The sequence below is a fragment of the Zootoca vivipara genome, chromosome 4 (genome assembly GCF_965207765.1).
Source record: "Zootoca vivipara chromosome 4, rZooViv2.hap1.1, whole genome shotgun sequence".
Classification (NCBI taxonomy): Eukaryota; Metazoa; Chordata; class Lepidosauria; order Squamata; family Lacertidae; genus Zootoca; species Zootoca vivipara.
In genome coordinates, this window is record NC_142587.1 from 95,267,995 (window position 1) to 95,290,027 (window position 22,033).

Here is a 22,033-nt window from a genome sequence, read left to right on the forward strand (position 1 = left end):
AGAATGACCCTTGTACCGTTTTGTAAAGAAAATTTCAATACCCAAGTAGTAAGCAATAAAAAGGTGCTTTCTTCACTAGTTAACACACACACACACACACAGAAGTTGGGTCGACGTAACTTCCAGTGTCGCTTTGCCCTTCTATGGGCACCAAAAATGGCCGACATTGGAAGTCGCGTCTATGCACTTCCGGGCATGCGTAGATGCGACTTTTGAAGCTGGCGGCGGCCATTTTTGGTGCCCATAGAAGGGCAAATCGGAAAGAAAAAAATGGCCGCCGGCAGGAGAAAATAACGGAGAAAAACGGGAGACGAAGTGATACGGGGTACCACCGGGAAAAGGTAAGTAAAAAGGGGATTTTCCCGGGGAAAACGGGGTACTTGGAAGTCCTTAATGTATTCTGGTCTCAAGTTATTAACTAATATGAGAACTTGGCCTAGGGGCACCCAGAAACAGTGGATTCTGCGCCATTAAAGAAAGGGACACAGAGCAGAAGCGTCAACCCACTTGGTGTTTTTTCTCTGCTTCCTCTTTCGCTTTCTTGGCACTCATCTCCTTCCTCAGACGTTCCTCTTCCAGGAGGCGGAGCTTTTCTGCTTCCAGGCGGCGGCGGTACTGGGGGAGGAAGGAAATTCAGAAGCACTGCTTGAATGGGTGGCTTCATTCATCACCCAGCCTGCATTTTAGAAGGTGAATGGCCACCGGGGAGAACTTGGGGCCAAGCTAGATATGAGGCAGGAGACATATGAAATGAAGGCTGCGGTGACTTGGCATTTGATGGCAGCTGTAGTGGGGGGGGCATACTTTCCCCACAAACCATCTGAGCACCCAAAGTCTCCTTTCCCCGACTAATTTTCTCTCCGCTGGATAGCCATGTTCAAATATATAAAAGGATGTCATATAGAGAAGGGAGAAAGGTTGTTTTCTGCTGCTCCAGAGAAGTGGACACGGAGCAATGGATTCAAACTACAAGAAAGAAGATTCCACCTAAACATTAGAAAGAACTTCCTGACAGTAAGAGCTGTTCGGCAGTGGAATTTGCTACCAAGGAGTGTGGTGGATTCTCCTCCTTTGGAGGTCTTTAAGCAGAGGCTTGACAGCCATCTGTCAGGAATGCTTTGATGGTGTTTCCTGCTTGGCAGGGGGTTGGACTGGATGGGCCTTGTGGTCTCTTCCAACTCTACGATTCTACGATTCTATTATTCTAAGGTATGGAAACTCAATATCTTTCCCCTGATGGAAGGGAAAGCAATTTTGTTTGTGGAGGGAAATCACCCATGAAGAGGGGGCAGATGTCAGGGACTTGACTGGACACTGAGGAGTGGGTACCGGGAGAAAGGGGTTAGCTGTGATTCCTTCATTGCAGGGGGTTGGACTAGATCACCCTTGGGTCCCTTCCAACTCTACAATTCCACTTGGTCACAGAACCCGGCTCCTCCAGGTCCTAGTTCAACACTAACTAAAACACCATGCCAGCCCTCATCAAACCCTAGGACAGGCATCCCCAAACTGCGGCCCTCCAGATGTTTTGGCCTACAACTCCCATGATCCCTAGCTAACAGGACCAGTGGTCAGGGATGATGGGAATTGTAGTTCAAAACATCTGGAGGGCCGAAGTTTGGGGATGCCTGCCCTAGGATATCCCATACCTAAAATATCACAGACACCTTTCAGTTCCACAGCCCCTCCCAACAATATAAAATGCTGAACTATAAATGCATTTTTGTTTTATGAGATACACCTCTTTCATTAAATTCCTACTTTTCTGTTCCATTTGGAAAAGCTGTTATTTGTTTTGTGACTGATATATATATATAAAGTTTCTGTGGCCCACCTTGGGACCTTATAGTGATGGACGAATAAGGTATCTTTCTATATAAACAAACATGTAAGGTGGTCGTCACGCTGCAGTTCAGTGTAAGGTCAGACCAGCAGGCAGGCAACTGAGGGAGTGAGCAAGCAGCGTGGGGAGGCAGGTGACCCAGGCGAGATGTTTAATGGAGGGGGAGGTGCTCCGGGGTTGGCCAGGTGTGAGGAAAGAGGGGAGGCAGGGCTGGCAAGTGGAGCAAGCAGGGGAGCAGACCCTAGCAAATAAAAAAGTAGAAATATGCCTCGGTCTGGCCTTTAGGGGCAAGGCAAGAAGCACACTTACCTCTCCCTTCAACCGCTTATACAGGCGTCGAGCGATCATGCCCCTGGCGTATGCTTGGATGGTAAAGACTGCCCAGAGGCGATGGCGGAAGGCTCTGCGCACCAAGAACCCCCGGCACCTGGCTTGGAACTCGATGATGCGCTTGCGGGCCATGTGGTACCTCTTGTGCAGCTTGCGGGAGCGGTAGAGGGCTTGCAGCCTCAGGAAGCCGATCCTCATCTGTTGGGGTGAGGGAGAAAGCGGGGGAGCAATTCAGGGAGCAATTCCTACGCGCAAACAACTGACATAAAGCACACCGGTCTAAATTATGCCGGGGATCGAACCTGGGACCTTCTGCATGCAAAGCAGATGCTCTTCCACTAAGCTATGGCCCTTACCCCATTCATTATTTCCTTCCCTGCTGTAGTATGGAGGAGCATCTCTGTTCTAAAGGTGCAACTCAGCCTTGGGGTGGGGGGTGAAGACACATTGCGGGTTGTCTCAGACTTGACCTTGACCATGCTGAGACTTTGGGGAGCCATGACTAGCCAGCCATAGGCAATTCTGGGCTGGGTAGGCACAGGGGCGGAGGAAGGGTCGCCCACTGAGGGGTTTGTGTGACAAAATGCCAGGCAGCACTCACCGCCGAGCCTGCAGTGCGCCTGAGCCACATGTCTCTCCTGCGAGTGACGTGGTGGCTTGGGCGCCCGCAGGCTCTGGGTGAATTGTAAGTTTGGGTGACCTGAGAGAGGACAGAGAGGGAGTTTGGGTGAGCTGTAAGAGGAATGGGTTGGAGAGGCATATAAGAGGGTTGGTGAAGTCCAAGGGGAATGGGGGTTTGGTGAGTGAGGGGGGGCTGGGGAGAAGAGTGACCGGGGGGGGGGAGCAACTTGGGTAAGATGTATGGCGAATGGAGGGTCATTTCGGTGAGTTCTAAGGCGAACAGTGGCAGGTTGGGTGAAGCAGAGCACATGGGGGGCCAGGCCGCAGGGGCAAAGGAAGGGGGTGCGGTGGAGGCGGTACGCCCCAGTGTCACCACTGAGGGGGGGTGACAAAATGCCGGGCGGCACTCACCGTGGAGCCTGCAATGCGCCGGAGCCACGCGTCTCTCCTGGGAGTGACGCGGTGGCTTGGACGCCCACAGGATCCATGCTGCCCCAAACGGTCCGGCCGCCGCCTCCCCCTCAGCTGTAGGGCGGCTGAGTGGGAGGAGGCAGGCAGACTCCTCGGAGGCCTCACGGAGCGTCCTGCCCCGGCTGGCCCCGCCCCCGCAGGCAGCTGGCCCCACCCCTGGGCACAGGGCATGCGCACCGCCCCAGGCGCCCGGTCAGCCTGCTCCGCCGCTGGGTAGACAATTGGTTCAGAAACCTGCACGCTCCAGGTGTACTTACAGCATCGTAGTTTCTTCGGCAATTATGCCCCCTCCAGTTCCGCTGGATCATTAGAGCTGCATTCCTCACTTTCAGGAAATTGGACCTGGGAAAGAGGCAGTTACAATCCATTTTTCTCCTTGGGAACTCTTTGTTTTTAAGCCCTGACCCAGGAAGAAACGCAATTCTTGACAGATTACCTCAGAAAGGTGGACAAATACAATCACTCTATTGTTCCGATTCCAAATGGTTTCAACTGAGTTTACTTGCATGTTTATATCATTGGAACCTGCCCATTGACTGTAGAAGGCAGATTAGAAATCGAATAAACAAATGTCAAAGTAGAACAGGCCTATTCCCCTAAGAGTGGCTTTGGGGCTAGTTAATGAAGTGAGTCCTCTTTCCCTACGTCTTTGAGTTAATATGTAAAGGAACGGGTCAGCAAAAACAACTGTTCAGGCTTCTTGCTCAAGAATAATTTTTTTATTTGTTCTTTGGACTGTTTTTTCCTGAACTCTGCAAGGAAAGCGCCTGCTCTCGAAGGTTTGAATTCGGCCAAAGATTGCTTCCCTTTTCAGCATCCAAACACCAATGGAGCAATGCTCGATAGACATTAGGGTACAATTTGTTTCCTGTTTGTAGTTTTAATGTGAAATCAGAAAGGTGCTTTGAATGAGATTGTGAGCTGTACGTGACTGTAAGCAGTACTGAATAAAATAATAATAATAATAATAATAATAATAATAATAATAATAATAAATTATATATACCCCGCCCATTTGGCTGGGTTTCCCCAGTCACTCTGGGCAGCTTCCAACAGAAAAATAAAACACAGTAATCTATTAAACATTAAAAGCCTCCCTGAATAATTTGCTGCTGCCTTCCCTCTTCTTCTTCCTCCAGGATTAAGCCATCTGAAATGTTTATGTTTTTCTAAATTACATAGTATTTTTTTTAAAAAAAAAATCTCTAAGCATTATACAAAAATTCAGAATAAACACAATCTGTATATTTAAAAAATGTAGCCATTGCGCACACGGATGTAACAGCCTTCCTCAGTAACCGCTGAACTGAATTGCATCAAATTAGGACAAAGTGTACCTTGCCCATCAGGGACGGATCTGGCATAATTTCCCCCCAAAAAAACCCACACCTTTCAGACCTAAAATAATGATTAAACACAAAAAGTGGCACCCAAATTAGACATCACCAGCAGAAGGTCTGAAGACTCCAGCAGCATCCAACAGAAAGACAGATCGCACGCTGCTGCCTCCAAAGCCGCGCCACCAGATGACATCACAAAATTCCACAGCAACCAACTGAAAACAGGCCTTTTGCAGCAACAAGGCCCAACATTGCCCAGCAGACTGAATAGGCCGCAGCAGACTAGGCCGCTTTCCAGACTAGGCCAAGTGGAGGTAGGGGCCTGCCTGGGGGGGATGGGGGGGCCGAATAGGGGGCAGGGATAAGTAATGGGTCAGAACAGGGTGGGGGGGAGACACAGGGATGGAACCTGCCCTCTCCACAGTATCTTGCCTCGGCTTTGCAGACTAGGCCACTTTCCAGACTAGGCAAAGTGGAGGTAGGGGCCTGCCTGGGTGGGGGATGGGGGGCCCCAAATAGGTCATAGGTTGGGACAGGGTGGGCCCAATCACAGGGATGAACCGGGGGATGGGGGGAGGAGGGACAGAACAGGGCGGGGAGGACACAGGGATGCGCCTATGTAAACATAACACAGAGAAAAACAGGGGGACTCTGAAGGTGCGGGAAGTCTGAAGTGGGACTCTGAGGCTCCATTTAACCAACTGAGCCACCGCAACGCGTGGCAGGGCCAACTAGTAAGAATTATAAAATGCTACACAACCTGAAGACCAGTATTACAAAAACAGGCAAGAACAGGCATTCAGCAATAACAGGGCAGAGGTATTTGTTTTCAAGTCACCTGAAGCAGCTGATCTAAGTGACCGTGCAGGTCTGTACATGACAGGGATGGATGGATCTGTTAAACTCAGTTTTTCCTCTGCTTTTTGTTTTTGCCACTCTTAAGTTCAGTTCTCTACATTTACACACCAGTCTTAATTTTTTTTAAAAAAAAAATCCATGCAAAGTATACACATATACCCTAGTATATGCATTTTTTGCACATGATATTCAGCTGCAGAACTGCAGTGCCGGATTTGGAGGAGTGCAAAGTTCAAAGGATGGCTCTGTTTCATCTTGTGCATCGTTTCGGAAAGAGAGTAGGAATAAACAGGCGGTTCTTCCGATGGAGGAGGGATGTAGAAAGTGGGGTCCTCTGAGAATCGGTTTGGGGACCTGCATTTTTCAACTTGTTCATAATTGATCTGGGGTTAGGGATGGGCAGTTAGGCGGCCAAGTGGAGAGATGCCCTGTTTGCATGCCATGCCCTCCCTGGTTAAGGAGACAGATGAAAGATGTTTTGTAAGCTCAGGGATTTTTAATGTTCTTTTTTTTTAATGAGATGATTATAGTAAATTAAAGTAAATAAAGAAGAAAAGGAAAGAATCGAAAACAAGAGAGGAGGAGAATACATTAGAAAGGTTTTTTAAAAAACAACAACGGAGGGAAACAGCAATAACCCAAAAACAAAAATATATATACTTAATGCTACAAAACTATATAGTATATATGTGGATGGATAAACATGGTTTATATGTTAATCTATGTGTCACTATGGTTTTGACAAATATGTTCCAAGTATCATTAAATCTGCCCATGCATAATCTTCGCCTGATTTCCGTTTCCCTCCTTGCCCACTATTTCTACCTTACGGGAACCGCCATGGCTTCACCACAGCAACCAAATGAAAACAGGCCTTTTGCAGCAACAAGGCCCAACATTGCCCAGCAGACTGAATAGACTAAGAGTAGTCGTCTCCATCCAGGCTTCCTACCTGTCCTTAAATCCACGGACCACTTTCTGGATGAGGATGACCTTGTCTGTGATGGCCTTGTCTCTCTCTATCTCCAGCAGCATATCGTGGTGATCCTGAGGAGAGGAACACATCAGCAGGCCACTCGCTTCTGGAACTCCGCAGGACAGCACGGAATTCATTTCATTTATCCTATATAATAATGTCCAAGTTGTCCCTGCGTCCAGTTGTCCCGTGTGTCCCTGGGGTACTGCGCATGGGCCCCAGGGACACAGGGATTGGACAGCAGAGACGACGTACACACACGCGCACACGCTCTCCCCCCCCACCCCTCTGCCAACTGCCGCTCCCGGCCGGACAAGCGCCTCAGTGTGCTTGCGCTAAAGAGCGAGGAGGAGGAGGAGGCTGCTTTAGCCCCCTTCCCCCCCCTACGACCAGCAGACCAAGGGGCTCAGTACCTTGGATGCCGGTCTGGTGGGACATGATGGCAAGCAGCCGCCAGGAACTGCCGCCTCTCGGGCCGGGGGCAAAGGCAGGAAGCGGCGCCGGGGAAAGAGAGCCGCAACTCAGCGCCTCGCTTGCCTTCGCCCCGGCGGAGGCTCCTTCGGGCCAGGCAGTGGCGCCAGGACTCGGGCCGGAGACACCGGGGAAGCGGCAGAGACACCGGGAAAGCGGCAGAGTCACCGCTGCCATGTGCAGCTGAGGACGCGGCGGGCGTCGAGCCGAGGGGGCCGCCGGGGAGGCCGCCTCAAGCTCCGGGCTCCTTCCTTCCTCCTCCTCCTCCTCCTCCAGCAGCAGCAGCAGGAGCGCGACAATGGTGGGACCCCCTCCTCCCATCTCCCGGCAGCTCCGGCCGCCCCTCGCGGCTCCTCACGGGCGTCGCCATAGCCTCTGGCTGGCTGCTGGAAGAGGAGGAGTAGGCTCGCTGGCCCTGGGATCCACCCACCGCCTCCTCCTTTCCGCCCCTTGGCTGCCTGAGCCCCGACACCTCTCCTTTTCCTAGCGGCGCCCATGGTGTCCTGGCCGAGGAGGTGGCGCCGCGGCCCTGGCTTCTGCCGAGACACGCGCTCTAGCGCCCGTTTTTAAACGGGCTGAATTCCACTAGTTCTTATATATTTATTACCGGCAATTGCACATCCTGCTCTTCCCTCACGGTCAATACTGCTGTACTGGTAGGAAGACCACTCTCTGCCGCAAGGTCCATTTCCACCTGGCCCAGATTCACCTTGAACAGCTAAAAGAGGCTCCTGGGATGCCGGAGGGACATTGCTGGGTTGGAGCAAGTGTCTCAATTGTTTTAAAACGTTTTAAATGGTTCTAATTTTGGTTCCTCTGTTTTGTTTTTGTCGGGTTCGTTAAATGTTTAGTTGGGGTTGGTGGTTATTTTAATTTGGGTATAGCTGTGAGCTGTTGATCATTATTGTTATTACTGTTATTGTTGCTGCTCTTTTTGTTATTGCTGTTATTGATTTATTGGTTGGTTTGTTGTTTGTACAGTGGTACCTCCGGTTGCGAATGGGATCCATTCCGGAGGTCCAGCCGCATCCTAAGGAATTCGCAACTGGAGGACCATTTCTGCGCATGCGTGTGGCGCGGTTTAGCGCTTCTGCACATGCACACGGCGCGTAGAGCACTTCTGTGCATGAGGGCGTGACTAAACCCAGAAAAATACTTCCAGGTTTACCATGTTTGCATCCCGAAGCTTACGTATCCAGAGGGATACGTTAGCAGAGGTACGACTGTATAGGATAGTTTGTTTTTTTTAATGTGTGATGTTTTGTTATGTTTTTATATACAGTGGTACCTTGGTTTTTGAACGTCTCCGTTGATGAACATTTCGGTTTTCTAACGCTGTAAACCCGGAAGTAAATGCTTTAGTTTTCGAACATGCCTCGGATGTCGATCATGCCACGTGGCTTCCGTTGAATGCAAGTTCCTGAGGCCTAGCTGTCGGCTATTGAGTTTTCAGTTTTCAAACGTTTCAGAACTCGAACCATCTTCCGGAATGGATTACGTTCAAAATCTGAGATACCACTGTATGTTGCAAGCCACCCAGAGTGGCTGGGGAAACCCAGCCAGATGGGCAGGATATAAATTAAAATATGGTTGTCGTTTTTATTGTTGTTGTTGTTGTTAATAATTGTCAATAATAATATCAATTGTTAATAATAATAAGTTTAAAATTCCACAAACAACCTTCAAAAAACAGTTAAAAGCTCCTAAAAGCAACCACCTAAAAGCGATTTCAGGGTTGTCGGTGACAGAACTTTCAGCCACCAGCTGTCTGAGTAGGCAGGAATGTTTCTTGATTTGTCCTAAACACTAATAGTGAGGGGAGATTGACACACCTCAGTCAGGAGGGCATTCCACAGGAGGTTGTGTGTTGTATAACGCATGTACTGTTGAAGCGTCCCTTTTGCATTTCAGAATTGAAAAGAAAGAAAGAGGGATGGCACAGGAAATTAAACAGATCCATTTCTCCTAGTGGGCGTAAGTGAAGCAGGACCCACTCAACCCACAAGTTGGGCAACCACCCCCTCTGCTACCACTGCTCAGTTCCTCTGCTCCTCCAGGGCCCACAAAACTTACCTGGGCAGGAGAAGGGAGGGGGGAAGGGAGGGGAACTACAAGTTCCCACGTTCCCGGCAGGAATTCCCACCAGAAACTAATCTCCACCTCCCGTTTCTCTTGCCCCTTGGTGGGAGAACTGAACTGCAAAATTCAGAGAAGTCTGGATTTCAAAGGATAGCTGTGCATTACTGCTTCGGGAAGCCTGAATTTGATGGGTTTGCATTATCCGGAACAAAATGTATTCCCCATCCCTAACTTCAAGTGTTTGCAAGGTTTTCTGTGCTTGCAATGGAGTATGTACAAAAGATTTTGGGGCAAGCATTTCACATCGCTCCATTTCTCACGCACCATTTGGAGAACATTTAGGAACTTCTGGGAATTTTGGAATTGACCATTGCTCAGTCCCCTAATTTTAAGGGAAGGAGGAAACAGGAAAAGGGCGGGCACTTCTTTTCCTTTCATCATTGTTTTCTGCTGCTCCAGAGAAGCGGACATGGAACATTAGAACATGGACATTAGAAAGAAGATTCCACCTAAACATTAGGAACATTAGGAAGAACTTCCTGACAGTAAGAGCTGTTCAGCAGTGGAATTTGCTACCAAGGAGTGTGGTGGAGTCTCCTTCTCTGGAGGTCTTTAAGCAGAGGCTTGACAGGCATATGTCAAGAATGCTTTGATGGTGTTTCCTGCTTGGCAGGGGGTTGGACTGGATGGCCCTTGTGGTCTCTTCCAACTCTATGATTCTATGATTCTATGTAGAAGCAAACGGTTTTGGGTTTTTTGAAAGAAAACTGAACCCCAGCTATCAAGTTTGGGAATCACTGCTTTAAGGATTTTCTTTCCTCGACCTTCACTGTTTGATTTCTTCCTTGGGCCACTGGTGTCAAGTCTGGTATATAGTCCTGCCTGCTTCCAGATTGGCCCAGCCCAAAGCAGACCTTTTGACAAGCTCATTTCCCCATTTCCTCCTTGTGCAGCTGCACAGCCCTGATAAGGCTCTCTGGAGGAACGGACGGGAACTCTTAACACTTAACTAACTAAGCATTAGGCGAGGAATATCCTTTAAAAAAGAAGAAGCATACAGATAACAGCGGAGAGGTGATTAAAACAGCAGCAACACTCCTGTACAGAAGAGGTTTATTTCTTGCCTATTATTTCATGCTTCTTCGTGGGGGAAGTATCAGTTCCCTACAGAACCATAATGAATCCCTACAGTAGAAATTATTTTGGATGGGAAACTGAAAACGGCAAAGCTTTCCTAGTTGGTTTCTTTTTGGTGTTACAATGGCATGTCTGGTCACTGGGGAAACTTTGTGGGGAAGAAACTTTGTGGGGAAGCCGTTCCTTATGAGGCTTAAATGTTCAAATATATAAAAGGATGTCATATAGAGGAGGGAGAAAGGTTGTTTTTTGCTGCTCCAGAGAAGCAGACACGGAGCAATGGATTCAAACTACAAGAAAGAAGATTCCACCTGCACATTAGGAAGAACTTCCTGACAGTAAGAGCTGTTCGGCAGTGGAATTTGCTGCCAAGGAGTGTGGTGGAGTCTCCTTCTTTGGAGGTCTTTAAGCAGAGGCTTGACAGGCATATGTCAAGAATGCTTTGATGGTGTTTCCTGCTTGGCAGGGGGTTGGACTGGATGGCCCTTGTGGTCTCTTCCAACTCTATGATTCTATGATTCTAAGAATCTTTATGCTTTGATAGCATCTCAGCCTTGAAAACAATTGCTAAATGGTGGCTGTTGCCCCGTTTGAGATATCAGCTAGCCACCAAACACACACGTTCTGCTTCCGGGCATATGCCCCCAACAACTTGCTTGCCATCTTACCTTCAGGAAAATCTTCGTCTTGCCAATCTGCCAGTCATCGTCTCTGCCCAACACGGCTTCAGCGATGCGCTGGCAAGTCCCCCGCAAGTCTCCCTGGAAGAAATAGTGGGATTTTCATTTCTTTTACTTAATTCCATTCATTAATCACTCCTCATAAAACGTCCCAAAGTGACTTTGCAGGGTAGAAGATAAGGAAACTCCCATCGTCCAAACAATATAATGATCAACGTAGCATGCGTCACATTTAGGGGGGAAATGTTGTAGCATTACTACAGATACTACTAGACTCTTTATCGAGGATGGCCTAAGACGTTTTGGCACCTGAGGCAAACCACAAAATGACCCCCACTCCTGGTCAGGGAAGAAGGGGCAAGTGAAGATCTACAGCAGGAACTAAACGGCTCAGGACCGCAATACCTCAAGGGTTGCTTCTCTCCATATGAACCCACCTGGACCCTGAGATCATCTTCTGAAGCCCTTCTTCGTGTGCCTCCTCTGCGGGAAGTCTGGAGGGTGGTAGCACGTGAACAGGGCCTTCTCTGCAGTGGCTCCCCATTTGTGGAATGCTCTCCCCAGGGAAACTTGCCTGGCGCCTTCATTATACACCTTTAGGCGCCAGGCAAAAACGTTCCTTTTTAACCAGGCCTTTGCCTGACTTGATCTACACATCCTATACCCTTTTTAAAATGTGTTTTTTTGTGGGGGAGGCTATTGGGTTATTGTTTTTATTTTTATTAACTATTTTGTGGGTTTTTTTAATCTTGATTTTATTCTGTGAACCGTCCTGAGACCCCTGAGTATAGGGTGCTATATAAATTCAGTAAGTTATAATAATAATACAGTGGTACCTCGGTTCTCAAACGCCTTGGTACTCAAGCAACTTGGAACCCAAACACTGCAAACCCAGAAGTAAGTGTTCTGGTTTGCAAACTCTCTTTCAGAAGCCAAACATGCTCCGTTTTGAGTATTACGCTTCCGGTTTGAGTGCCACACTTCCATTTTGAGTGTTATGATTCTGATTTGAGTGCCACACTTCTGTTTAGAGCGTTACGCTCTCTGTTTTTGCCGTTTACTTTGCATTTTTGTTTTTGCCGCTCTTTTTGTTTTGTTTTTGTGACTGTGTGGAACCCAGTTCAGCTAGAGATTGATTGATTGTGTGACTGCAGTACATTGTTTATTGCTTTCATTTTATGGATCAGTGGTCTCATTAGATAGCAAAATTCATGTTACAGTGGTACCTCGGTTTACAAACACAATTGGTTCCGGAAGTCTGTACTTAACCTGAAGCGTACTTAACCTGAAGCGAACTTTCCCATTGAAAGTAATGGAAAGTGGATTAATTCGTTCCAGACAGGTCCGTGGAGTACTTAAAGTGAAAATACTCAAACCGAGGCATACTTAAACCGAGGTATGACTGTAAATTGCTGCTTTAGGGGTTGTTTTTAAAAGTCTGTAATGGATTAATCCATTTTGCGTTACTTTCTACGGGAAGCGCATCTTGGTTTTGGAATGCTTTGGTTTTGGAACGGACTTCTGGAACGAATTAAATTTGAGAACCAAGGTACCACTGTAATAATAATAATAATAATAATAATAATAATAATAATAATAATAGCAGATCCGGCATCCAGGGAGCATGCTGCAGCTGTTGCTGCCGCCGTAGCAGCGGGTAATACATTCCTTGGAGGCCAGTTCTACTTGTCCTGTGGATCTTGCCGCCTGAGGCAGCTGCCTTACCTTGCCTCAAGTGTGGGCCGGCTCGGCTCTCAGCATGCTTATTAATGCCACAGGATCTCTCTCTTTAGAGCTATGAGGAGTGATTTCAACTGTACCTGTTTGTATGCTGGCTTCACCCCAGGCATGAGCACTCGGTACCGGTCCACAAACTCCACGAAAGTGTAGCGGATGGGGTACCCAGCCCTGCGGATCCGGATGGTTTCCATCATGCCGGAATACCTCAGCTGGCGGACACAGAGCTCCCGGTCAAACAACTGCAGTGGTGGGGGAAATGACCTCAGTGTCAATGCTTTTACCCACTCGCTCCTGAATTTATGAGCTTAAACATTTCCCCCTTTTAAGTATTTTGCGAGCTGCCGATTATTACTGGGGGAGAACGCCTGACAACCAAAAACACTTTGTAACAGAATAAATGGGCAAAAAAGGAGAGTGTTACATGCAGAGGCCGGAAAGGAGAACATTTCTGAAGGCAAGGGGTTGGGCTGGATGTCCTCTGAGAGACCTTTCCAGCTCTGCAGGATTTTTTTTTTTAGCTGTAAGGTTAGAGTCTGTAGGAGAGGAAAATGGCAAGAATAGAAAGGTCAAACAAGTTAATGCATTTGAATGATGAGCATGGCACATTTGTTTATTTGTTGGTACCAACTCTTTACTATGTGGAGGGTTGTGTACAGTTCTATGAAATTAAACCATGGTGTCCTTATGGCAAGTTCTTAAAGAAATGGGAGTGCCTGATCACCTCATCTGTCTCCTGAGAAATTTCTATGTGGGACAAGAAGCTACAGTTAGAACTGGATATGGAACAACTGATTGGTTCAAAATTGGGAAAGGAGTACGACAAGGTTGTATATTGTCTCCCTGCTTATTTAACTTATATGCAGAATTCATCATGCGAAAGGCTGGACTGGATGAATCCCCAAGCCGGAATTAGGATTGCCGGAAGAAATATCAACACCTCAGATATGCAGATGACACAACCTTGATGGCAGAAAGTGAGGAGGAATTAAAGAACCTTTTAATGAGAGTGAAAGAGGAGAGCGCAAAATATGGTCTGAAGCTCAACATCACAAAAACCAAGATCATGGCCACTGGTCCCATCACCTCCTGGCAAATAGAAGGGGAAGAAATGGAGGCAGTGAGAGATTTTACTTTCTTGGGTTCCATGATCACTGCAGATGGTGACAGCAGTCACGAAATTAAAAGACGCTTGCTTCTTGGGAGAAAAGCAATGACAAACCAAGACAGCATCATAAAAAGCAGAGACATCACCTTGCCGATGAAGGTCCGTATAGTTAAAGCTATGGTTTTCCCAGTAGTGATGTATGGAAGTGAGAGCTGGACCATAAAGAAGGCTGATTGCCAAAGAATTGATGCTTTTGAATTGTGGTGCTGGAGGAGACTCTTGAGAGTCCCATGGACTGCAAGAAGATCAAACCTATCCATTCTGAAGGAAATCAGCCCCGAGTGCTCACTTGAAGGACAGATCGTGAAGCTGAGGCTCCAATACTTTGGCTACCTCATGAGAAGGGAAGAATCCTTGGAAAAGACCCTGATGTTGGGAAAGACTGAGGGCACTAGGAGAAGGGGACGTCAGAGGACGAGATGGTTGGACAGTGTTCTCGAAGCTACGAACATGAGTTTGACCAAACTGCGGGAGGCAGTGGAAGACAGGAGTGCCTGGCGTGCTATGGTCCATGGGGTCACGAAAAGTCGGACACGACTAAACAACTAAACAACAACAAAGCAGTTTTTTAAAGCACAGGCACGAATTTTCCCAAGTAGGCATACTAAACGTGAGGATAAAAATCCACGTAACCCTTTTCAACACGGACATTACAAAAGCAGGCAGCAAGAACGATGATAAGCAAGAACGGGAATAAGGTTGTTTTAATTTAGGCGGCCGATTTAGTAGCAAACCTAAACAGAGCCATGGCAGCAATACCTAACAGGGCCCTAAGCCAGGCGTGCCAACTCTAGGGGGCGAAGGGCCCCTCGGGCCCCTCAATATTTGTTTTAATATTAATATTTTGAGGCAGCCGTGCTTTGTGTTTTAACCACTGGGTATGCCATTGGCTGCGGCTAAATGCACTGCTCCAGTTTGGCTGCTTGGAGAAAAACAATTTGTACCGGGAAGATTCACTCATAGACACCTGGACAGAAACAAAATCTGTTTCCTTTATATCTGCAAAGCTTGATGCTCCCACATTTTGCAAAATTAACTAGAAGTCCTAACAGGGAACGTAATGCAAAAACAGGCAAAGCTCTTTCCACTGGTTTTCCCCCCACCGGTTTCCTGAAATCCTGTTTCCTGTCACTATCAGCTCTTGATCCTCTCTGACCTCAGGCATAAAAATCCTCTCCTGGGGGGAAAAAGATGTTTTTATTTCACAGGCTACTTTTACTGTCAGATTCCTGTTGTGGTGCCATTTGTTCTCTTTGGCTGCCCCGTGTATTTTAAGGGTTTCGATCACAACTTTCAGTGGCGGGGGAATGAACACCATCTCGTAAAGAAAACACAAGGTATACTGTGGTCCCGGGATGTCCACAAAACTCAAGAGGGGAGGAAAAAGGGGTGATGAGGAGGAGGAGGGCGGGAGGAAGGAAGAAAGGTGGCAAAAAGAGAGGTTGAGAGAAACAGTGGGGCAGGAAGGGATGAAAGGAGACAAGGGGGGAGGAGAGGTGCTTCAGTCGCAAGTTTGCCCAGCTGGCAAGTTTATGCTATAAGAATTCTAAGGTCTCAAATATAGATGAAATGTTCATAAATGTACAAGGCAAACACATACATAAGTATATAAGCCATGTGTCTGAAATAGCACAGGAGAGCAGTCATGAAGCCATTTTGACTCTCCCAAATTGACCTCAAATATTCCTCTGCAAGGAGGAAGGAAATGGACAGTCTTTGGACCAGACATCCCCAAACTGCGGCCCTCCAGATGTTTTGGGACTACAATTCCCATCATCCCTGACCACTGGTCCTGTTAGCTAGGGATCATGGGAGCTGTAGGCCAAAACATCTGGAGGGCCGCAGTTTGGGGGTGCCTGCTTTGGACTGTAGGGGCTTACACCTCCCTTTTCAAACATAGTTTGGCGAGTATCAATATGCGTAAGAAATTCAGGAACCAAGTATTTACCATCTCAAAGGAATGGCCAGGCTACTCAGAAAATGCAATCGAGTAAGGCATTATCAGGATAGACAGGAGAGAAGCAACACTCTCAAATTTCTGCTGGAGACCGCCTCCTTCTGTGATGCATGTAGGATGTTTCGAGCGGTGGTCTTGGGCTACAGGGTGGGCCATTTCAAAAGTCTTTATAGAGGCTTGCGCACCATTGTTCAGGGTACTCCTCCCTGCAGCGTGTGGCGAGTGGGGACCCTGTTGCAACAGTTTATTTTCTTTAATAAAGATCAGGCTTACTAGTTGCTTTGCTTTCAATATACCCTGGTTGGCCTCTGCTTTCTCACTGCCCGATCTCCCAAGGGACTCTATACGGGCTCTAGATACCCCATAAGGGAATTAGAGGTATTTTTCTTACAACATTTACACAGCCAGTGCGAAGATATCAATGGATATTCCCCCAATTGGGGGGGGGGGGCGAGAGTTAAGAAAGATTGGAGAGCTAAGCACAACCAAGCACAACGGCTTCTTCTCACTCAGTGGAACTTCTCCTCCCCAAATCCGCTTTGGGGTCCCCCCAACTCTCTGGAGCAGATGGAGGGGTGTATGGGTGGGATGCAGGAAAAGGAAAGATGGGGGAACTTTCACTGTACAAGTGGAAATCTATAGGCTCATGGAGATAGACTGAGCCTAGAATCTCGGAAGGAGGACATGGCAAAAAGACAGGCTCCCCAAACCCTGCAGAGATATGAGGCTAACCTGCCTCCCCCCCCCCCCCGGGTGTGCTGCTAATGAAAGTCCACCAAGTAAAGAAGAGGCACAGGAACATAAGTCAATCCTGCTGGATGAGGCCAATGGCCCATCTCGTCCAACAGCCTGTCGTCACACTGGCTGGGGGGGGGGGGAACCCGCAAGCAGGATTCGAACGCAAGAGCCGGTCTCCCCTCCTGTGGTTTCCAGAAACTGGCATTCAGAAGCCAGTTAAAAATGGAAAGCGTAATGCCAGTGGTCAACAAAAGAGGTTTAAAGGCAAATATATATATAAAAAATGTAGTATAAACACCGACAACTGGGAAGCACTGGCCTGCGAGCGCTCCAGTTGGAGAACAGCCTTTACCAAAGGTGTCATGGGCTTTGAAGACACTCGAACTCAGGACGCAAGGGAGAAAGGTGCTAAGAGGAAGGCACGCTTGGCAAACCCTCACCGTGATGACCTCCTGCCCGGAAACCTATGTCCCCACTGTGGAAGGACGTGTGGATCCAGAATTGGCCTCCACAGTCACTTATGGACTCTCTGTTAATATTGTAACAAAAAATTAAAATAAAATAAAATTCCTTCCAGTAGCACCTTAGAGACCAACTAAGTTTGTCATCGTGTTCGAATTGGGAAGTAGTGGCAAGTAGCCTTCTGCAAGTGACCTAGAGCCTGCCCCCTCCCGGTTAAAAACCCGCTTTATCCAGAAGAAGGGAAATGGGCGCGTGGCTTACCATGGGCTTCTTGTATTCGTTGGGCTTGATGCAGCGGACGAAGAAAGGCTGGCAGACACTGAGAGTCCTCATCAGCAGCTCCAGCGAGCGCTTGAACTGGCTGCTGAGAGTCGGGGAGCGCTTCCTGGTCTCTGCCCCCTGGAAAGAAAGGGGGGGGAAGCGCCACAGAGGATCAGTGTCCGGAAATGAACGGATAATGCAAACAGCAAGCAGAGCATTTCCCCCTCAAGCTGGGTCAAAGGGGACACTCTGTTGCACAGGAAGCTGCGTTTCAGCAAGGCAGGCCGTTCGTCCGCCTTGGCCGGGGCTCCAAAGCCTTTCTGGATTCCTGCCCCCTGTTTCCATTAGCTCATCCCCACTGCCACCTACCCTAGACAAAGCATTATTCAGGAGAGCAGAGGAAGATAACAACCCACTAAGATTCAAAAGAGTTGGTTGCAGCCATCCAAGCTCTCAGGCCAAGGGAAATTTGACACTCTGGAGATGGCAAGGGTTGGACCTGGGACCTTCTGCACTCAAGGCATGTCTTCTGCCACTGTGGGAAGGGGACAAAGGCGCAGAGGGTACGTCCGTTCATGGAGACCAGTTCTCACAGTTGAAGGAACCTCCAGAGGCAGAAGCAGTGTATCCCTGAATACCACACGCAGAGAACAAACAACAAGGGAAGCTGCAGGAAAGGAGATTCCGACTAAACCCCAGAAAGAACTTTCCGACAGTAAGAGCAGGTCTCCCTTGGGTGGATGTGAGCTCTCCTTCCTTGGAAGTTTTTAAGCAGAGGTTGGATAGCCATCTGCCATGGAGGTTATAGTTGAGGTTCCTACATTTCGGGGGTTGGACTAGATGACCCTGGGAACCTCTTCCAACTCTACCATTCCATGATTCTATGTACAGAGAATGTCACCAATAGGAACTCTGGACACACTGCCTGGTACCAGGTTAGGCTATTTCTCCATCTACCCCAATGATGTTTGCTCTGACCGGCAGCTGCTTCCTCAGATACCAGGCAGAGAAGCTTCTTTTTCACCTGCAGTGATGGATATATATGCTGAGGAAGCCAAGGAGTGGATCTGGACATTCTGCATGCAAGGCACATGGCCCTCAGAAGGTCACACGGACCTTTGGGCTGCAAGAGGTTTGCCACCTCTGCTTTAGGCCACAACCGCACCATCCACGTTAAAAGCACTACGATGCCCGCAAATAATTCTGGGAACTACAGTTTGTTAAGGGTGCTGAGAGTTGTGAGGAAACAGTGACGCTGTTCCAGAAGGCCTGCAAATGCCATCTTGGTAGTTAAGAAACCCCAGAAACTTGTTGCAAGAATGAGCTTCAATGTTCTGTTTATCTGTGTGCTCGGGGGGGCGCTGGGCTGTTGGCCGAGAAAGAGGGGCTATCTGTAAGACGTGGGAAATTTTATTTATTTATTAAATTTGTATACCGCCCTTCATTTGTAGATCTCAACAGGGCCGTCTTAAGCGCCCCTGGCGCCGTGGAGCGACGGATCCCTCCGGCGCCCCCCGCCCCGTTTCCCAGCGCGGTGGGCGGGCGGGCGCAGCGCGGCTACCACAAGCACTGCTGCGCGGCGGGCGGGCAGGCACAGCGCGGTGGCCGTGGGCGCAGTTCGCGGCGCCCTCCTGGCGGGCCGGCGCCATGGTGCGCTGCGCCACCCAGCCTGGCCCTAGGGCCGGCCCTGGATCTCAAAGCTGATCGGAGCATCGACCAGGGAGAGTGATGGGAGGCTCATGCCAAACTGACGGATGCTGTCTTTTGCAATGCTTACCTAGTAGCACTTTGCAGACAAGCCATGTCAACCTCACTGGAAGTTTTGAAGCAGAGGTTGGATGGCCATCTGCCATGGATGCTTTAAATGACATTCCTGCATTGGACTAGATGACCGTTGGACTTGATGACCATTGAGTAAAGATGCCTTACTCTAGCTAAAGGCTAGGCCAGTCAAAGGTGCTCATCTTGCTTTCAGGCCGAGGGAGCTGGCGTTTGTCCACAGACAGCTGTCCAGGTCATGTGGCCAGCAGGACTAAACCGCTTCTGGCGCAATGGGACACCGTGATGGAAACCAGAGTGCAGGGAAACGCTGTTTACCTTCCCGCCGCAGTGGTAGCTATTTATCTACTTGCAGTGTTATGCTTTCGAACTGCTAGGTTGGCAGGAACTGGGACAGAGCAACAGGAGCTCACCCCGTCACACAGATTCGAACCACAGACCTTCCGATCGGCAAGCCCAAGAGGCTGAGTGGTTTAGACCACAGCGCCACCTGTATCCCTCTACACCCAACTCTACAATTCTATGGTTCTATGATTCTATGACTTCTCTCTGCTGTGGTGTCTGACCTGCATCTGTAACAGCAGGCTGTGTTGCAAGTTTACACCTTCCCATCATAAAGCACAAGAACTGGCCATTCTGGCATTTTTGACAGCCTTCTTTGGTATCTCTGCATCAAACCACACACCCAGGCCCTTCATTTGGGTCTGCAGTTCAGAACAGGGAAATCCTCTATTCCCTTCCCAAAGCTATAACCCCTGGAGTTCCCTGTGAAGAAGGACTGGTTGCTAAACCACTCTGGGAACTGTAGTTCTTGCGGCAGGATTGCTCCTCAAATCATACCTGCCAAGTCCCGGACTGCAGAATCTGAGACCGGCAGCCGCGTGACACTGGAAGTTGCGTAGACGCAACTTCTGGTGTCGCTTTGCCCATCTATGGGCACCGAAAATGGCCACCACTGGCTTCAAAAGTCGCGTTTACGCATGTCCAGAAGTGCGTAGATGCAACTTCCGGTGTCGCTCTGCCCATCTATGGGCACCGAAAATGGCCGCCGCCGACACCGGAAGTCACGCCTACGCACTTCCGGACATGCGTAGACGCAACTTTCGAAGCTGGCGCCGGCCATTTTCGGTGCCCATAGATGGGCAAATAAGAAAAAAAAATTGGCTGCCGGCAGGAGAATATAAGGGATAATAACAGGAGACAAAGTGATACGGGGGACCGCCGGGAAAAGTTAAGAAAAAACGGGGGTTTCCCGGGGAAAACGGGATACTTGGCAGCTATGCCTCAAATCCGTTTCGTCGTTGTAAAGGAAGATCCCTCTTCCTCCAAGATAAAGCCACATCATAAAGTTCACAAACAAAAAGCCAGTGGGAACAGAGCCTGGAATGCTCATTTTAAAAAGGAACTTTTAGTCAAAGTCCAAAAAGGAACTGAATCCGAGTTTGGCTCATGCTCAGTTCAAGGGCTGCTGTCTGACCTGGTATAGCAGCAACCAATGACAGGCCAGCCAGCAAGGCACTGCCCATCAGGTGGGGCCTCTGATTGGCTTGTTTGAAAGCTGGCGTTCAGATGGGAAGTCCCGCCCTGAGATCCCGTCAGCCAGGGGAAATCTCAAATGGCCAGCAAGCACGTGAGAACTGTCTGCCAGAAGCGAGGGGGATCGCAACCGCTGCCCACCTGAAAAGGGCGAGCATCCATTCTGTTCAAGTTCATACAATTTATCCTCTGCATTCCTCCCCCCCCTCCAGCATTTAGAACGTTACTTGCTGCTGTGTCAAATTATAACACTTAAGAAAAGTAAGAAAACATCACACGGTGCGATGTCAATGGCCCCAATAATTATGATCTTTAAGCTTAATGGCCCCAAAGTCTTAGGAGGCAAAAAGAATTAATGCAAGAGAATGAACTTGAACTAAAAATTGTTCAAAGTTCTACCTACCCACAAACAGACTTAATTCACATTCCATTCACCCAGCAGTTCGTGGGAGCTACTCTCAGGTATAGCTCAGAGATTTTTCGAACTACTTCAGGTGAATTCGTTAAAGCAAATCAGTTCGTTCTAATGTTCAGTGAACCTTGGTGTCTACGGAGCACATAGCTTCGGTTCACATTTAAAAAGTGTCACATCCCATTTTTACGGATTTGACTAAACCCTCAAATAAGCAAAGTGACTCAGGAAGTAAATTCCCTGCCCAGCCACAAATAAACAGCCAGCATCCTTGAGCGACAAGTGTCCAATAAGCTTTTCCAATGCCTCTTCAGTGGGAGTCCCAGATACCCAAAGGAAGATCATGTGTAACAAAAATCCCCTTCAGTGCCTGCTGCCCATATAATATTTAACAGAGAATGGATTCTATCATCTATCATCTATCTATCTATCTATCTATCTATCTATCTATCTATCCACTGAATAAAAGTGGGGCCCTGAGACCTGTGGGTATAAAGCGGTATATAAATTCAATAATTTCAATAAATAAAAATAAACTATCCCCCAACCACCCCTTGGGAATACTGTATACAAACACCACACAATCTGTCTCTGTAATAGATTTGAAATTGCTTTTGCATTTGGTTTTTGGTTTGCTTGCTTGCTTTGGTAAGCAGGAAATACTTTTCTGCAAATTCGGGTATTTTATTTTAAAAAATTAATGAATCACATGGGATAAGGTACGGAATGATCTTTGAAGCATTGGATTTATGCCCTGGTAGCAGTCCATCCCCATCAACAGCCTAGTTCAGAGCTTTCCAAACTTTTCATGTTGGGGGGACACACACTTTTTAGACATGCGTCGTTTCACAACACAGCAGTTCAGTTTTACTAGCAAACCAGAAGTTGAACTAACCCCTTTCCAGCCCCGGGAGGAGCGCGGGGAGTGTTTGTGTGACACACCTACACACTGCAGCTGACACACTAATGTATCATGACGCAACAGTTTGGAAAGCTCTGGTCTAGCTGAAGCATTTTGAACCAGCTGGAGCAAAGTGGACGGGGGCACCAGTATTTGGCTGGACTTAACACATAGTGAGTCCAGAATGCAAGGTTCCAGGAAGAAGGACTGCCCATTAAATAACTCTATTAATCCCAGAGGGGGATGAGCCTGGAATAGGTCAAGGGGAGGATAAAA

At 48.3% G+C, this 22,033-nt stretch overlaps 1 protein-coding gene across 2 annotated transcripts in view; it reads right to left on the reverse strand.

The window, feature by feature from the left end:
• Positions 1–22,033, reverse strand: part of MYO7A (myosin VIIA) — a 158,204-nt gene that overhangs the window by 51,431 nt on the left and 84,740 nt on the right. For both annotated transcript variants that reach the window (XM_060273921.2, XM_088668456.1), the window contains 7 exons: positions 17,130–17,267; positions 12,627–12,785; positions 10,795–10,887; positions 6,416–6,510; positions 3,523–3,607; positions 2,153–2,371; positions 508–615 (listed from right to left, as the gene is read on the reverse strand). In XM_060273921.2, the coding sequence (XP_060129904.1) occupies positions 508–615; positions 2,153–2,371; positions 3,523–3,607; positions 6,416–6,510; positions 10,795–10,887; positions 12,627–12,785; positions 17,130–17,267 (897 nt within the window). The remainder of the gene's footprint in view (positions 1–507; positions 616–2,152; positions 2,372–3,522; positions 3,608–6,415; positions 6,511–10,794; positions 10,888–12,626; positions 12,786–17,129; positions 17,268–22,033) is intronic.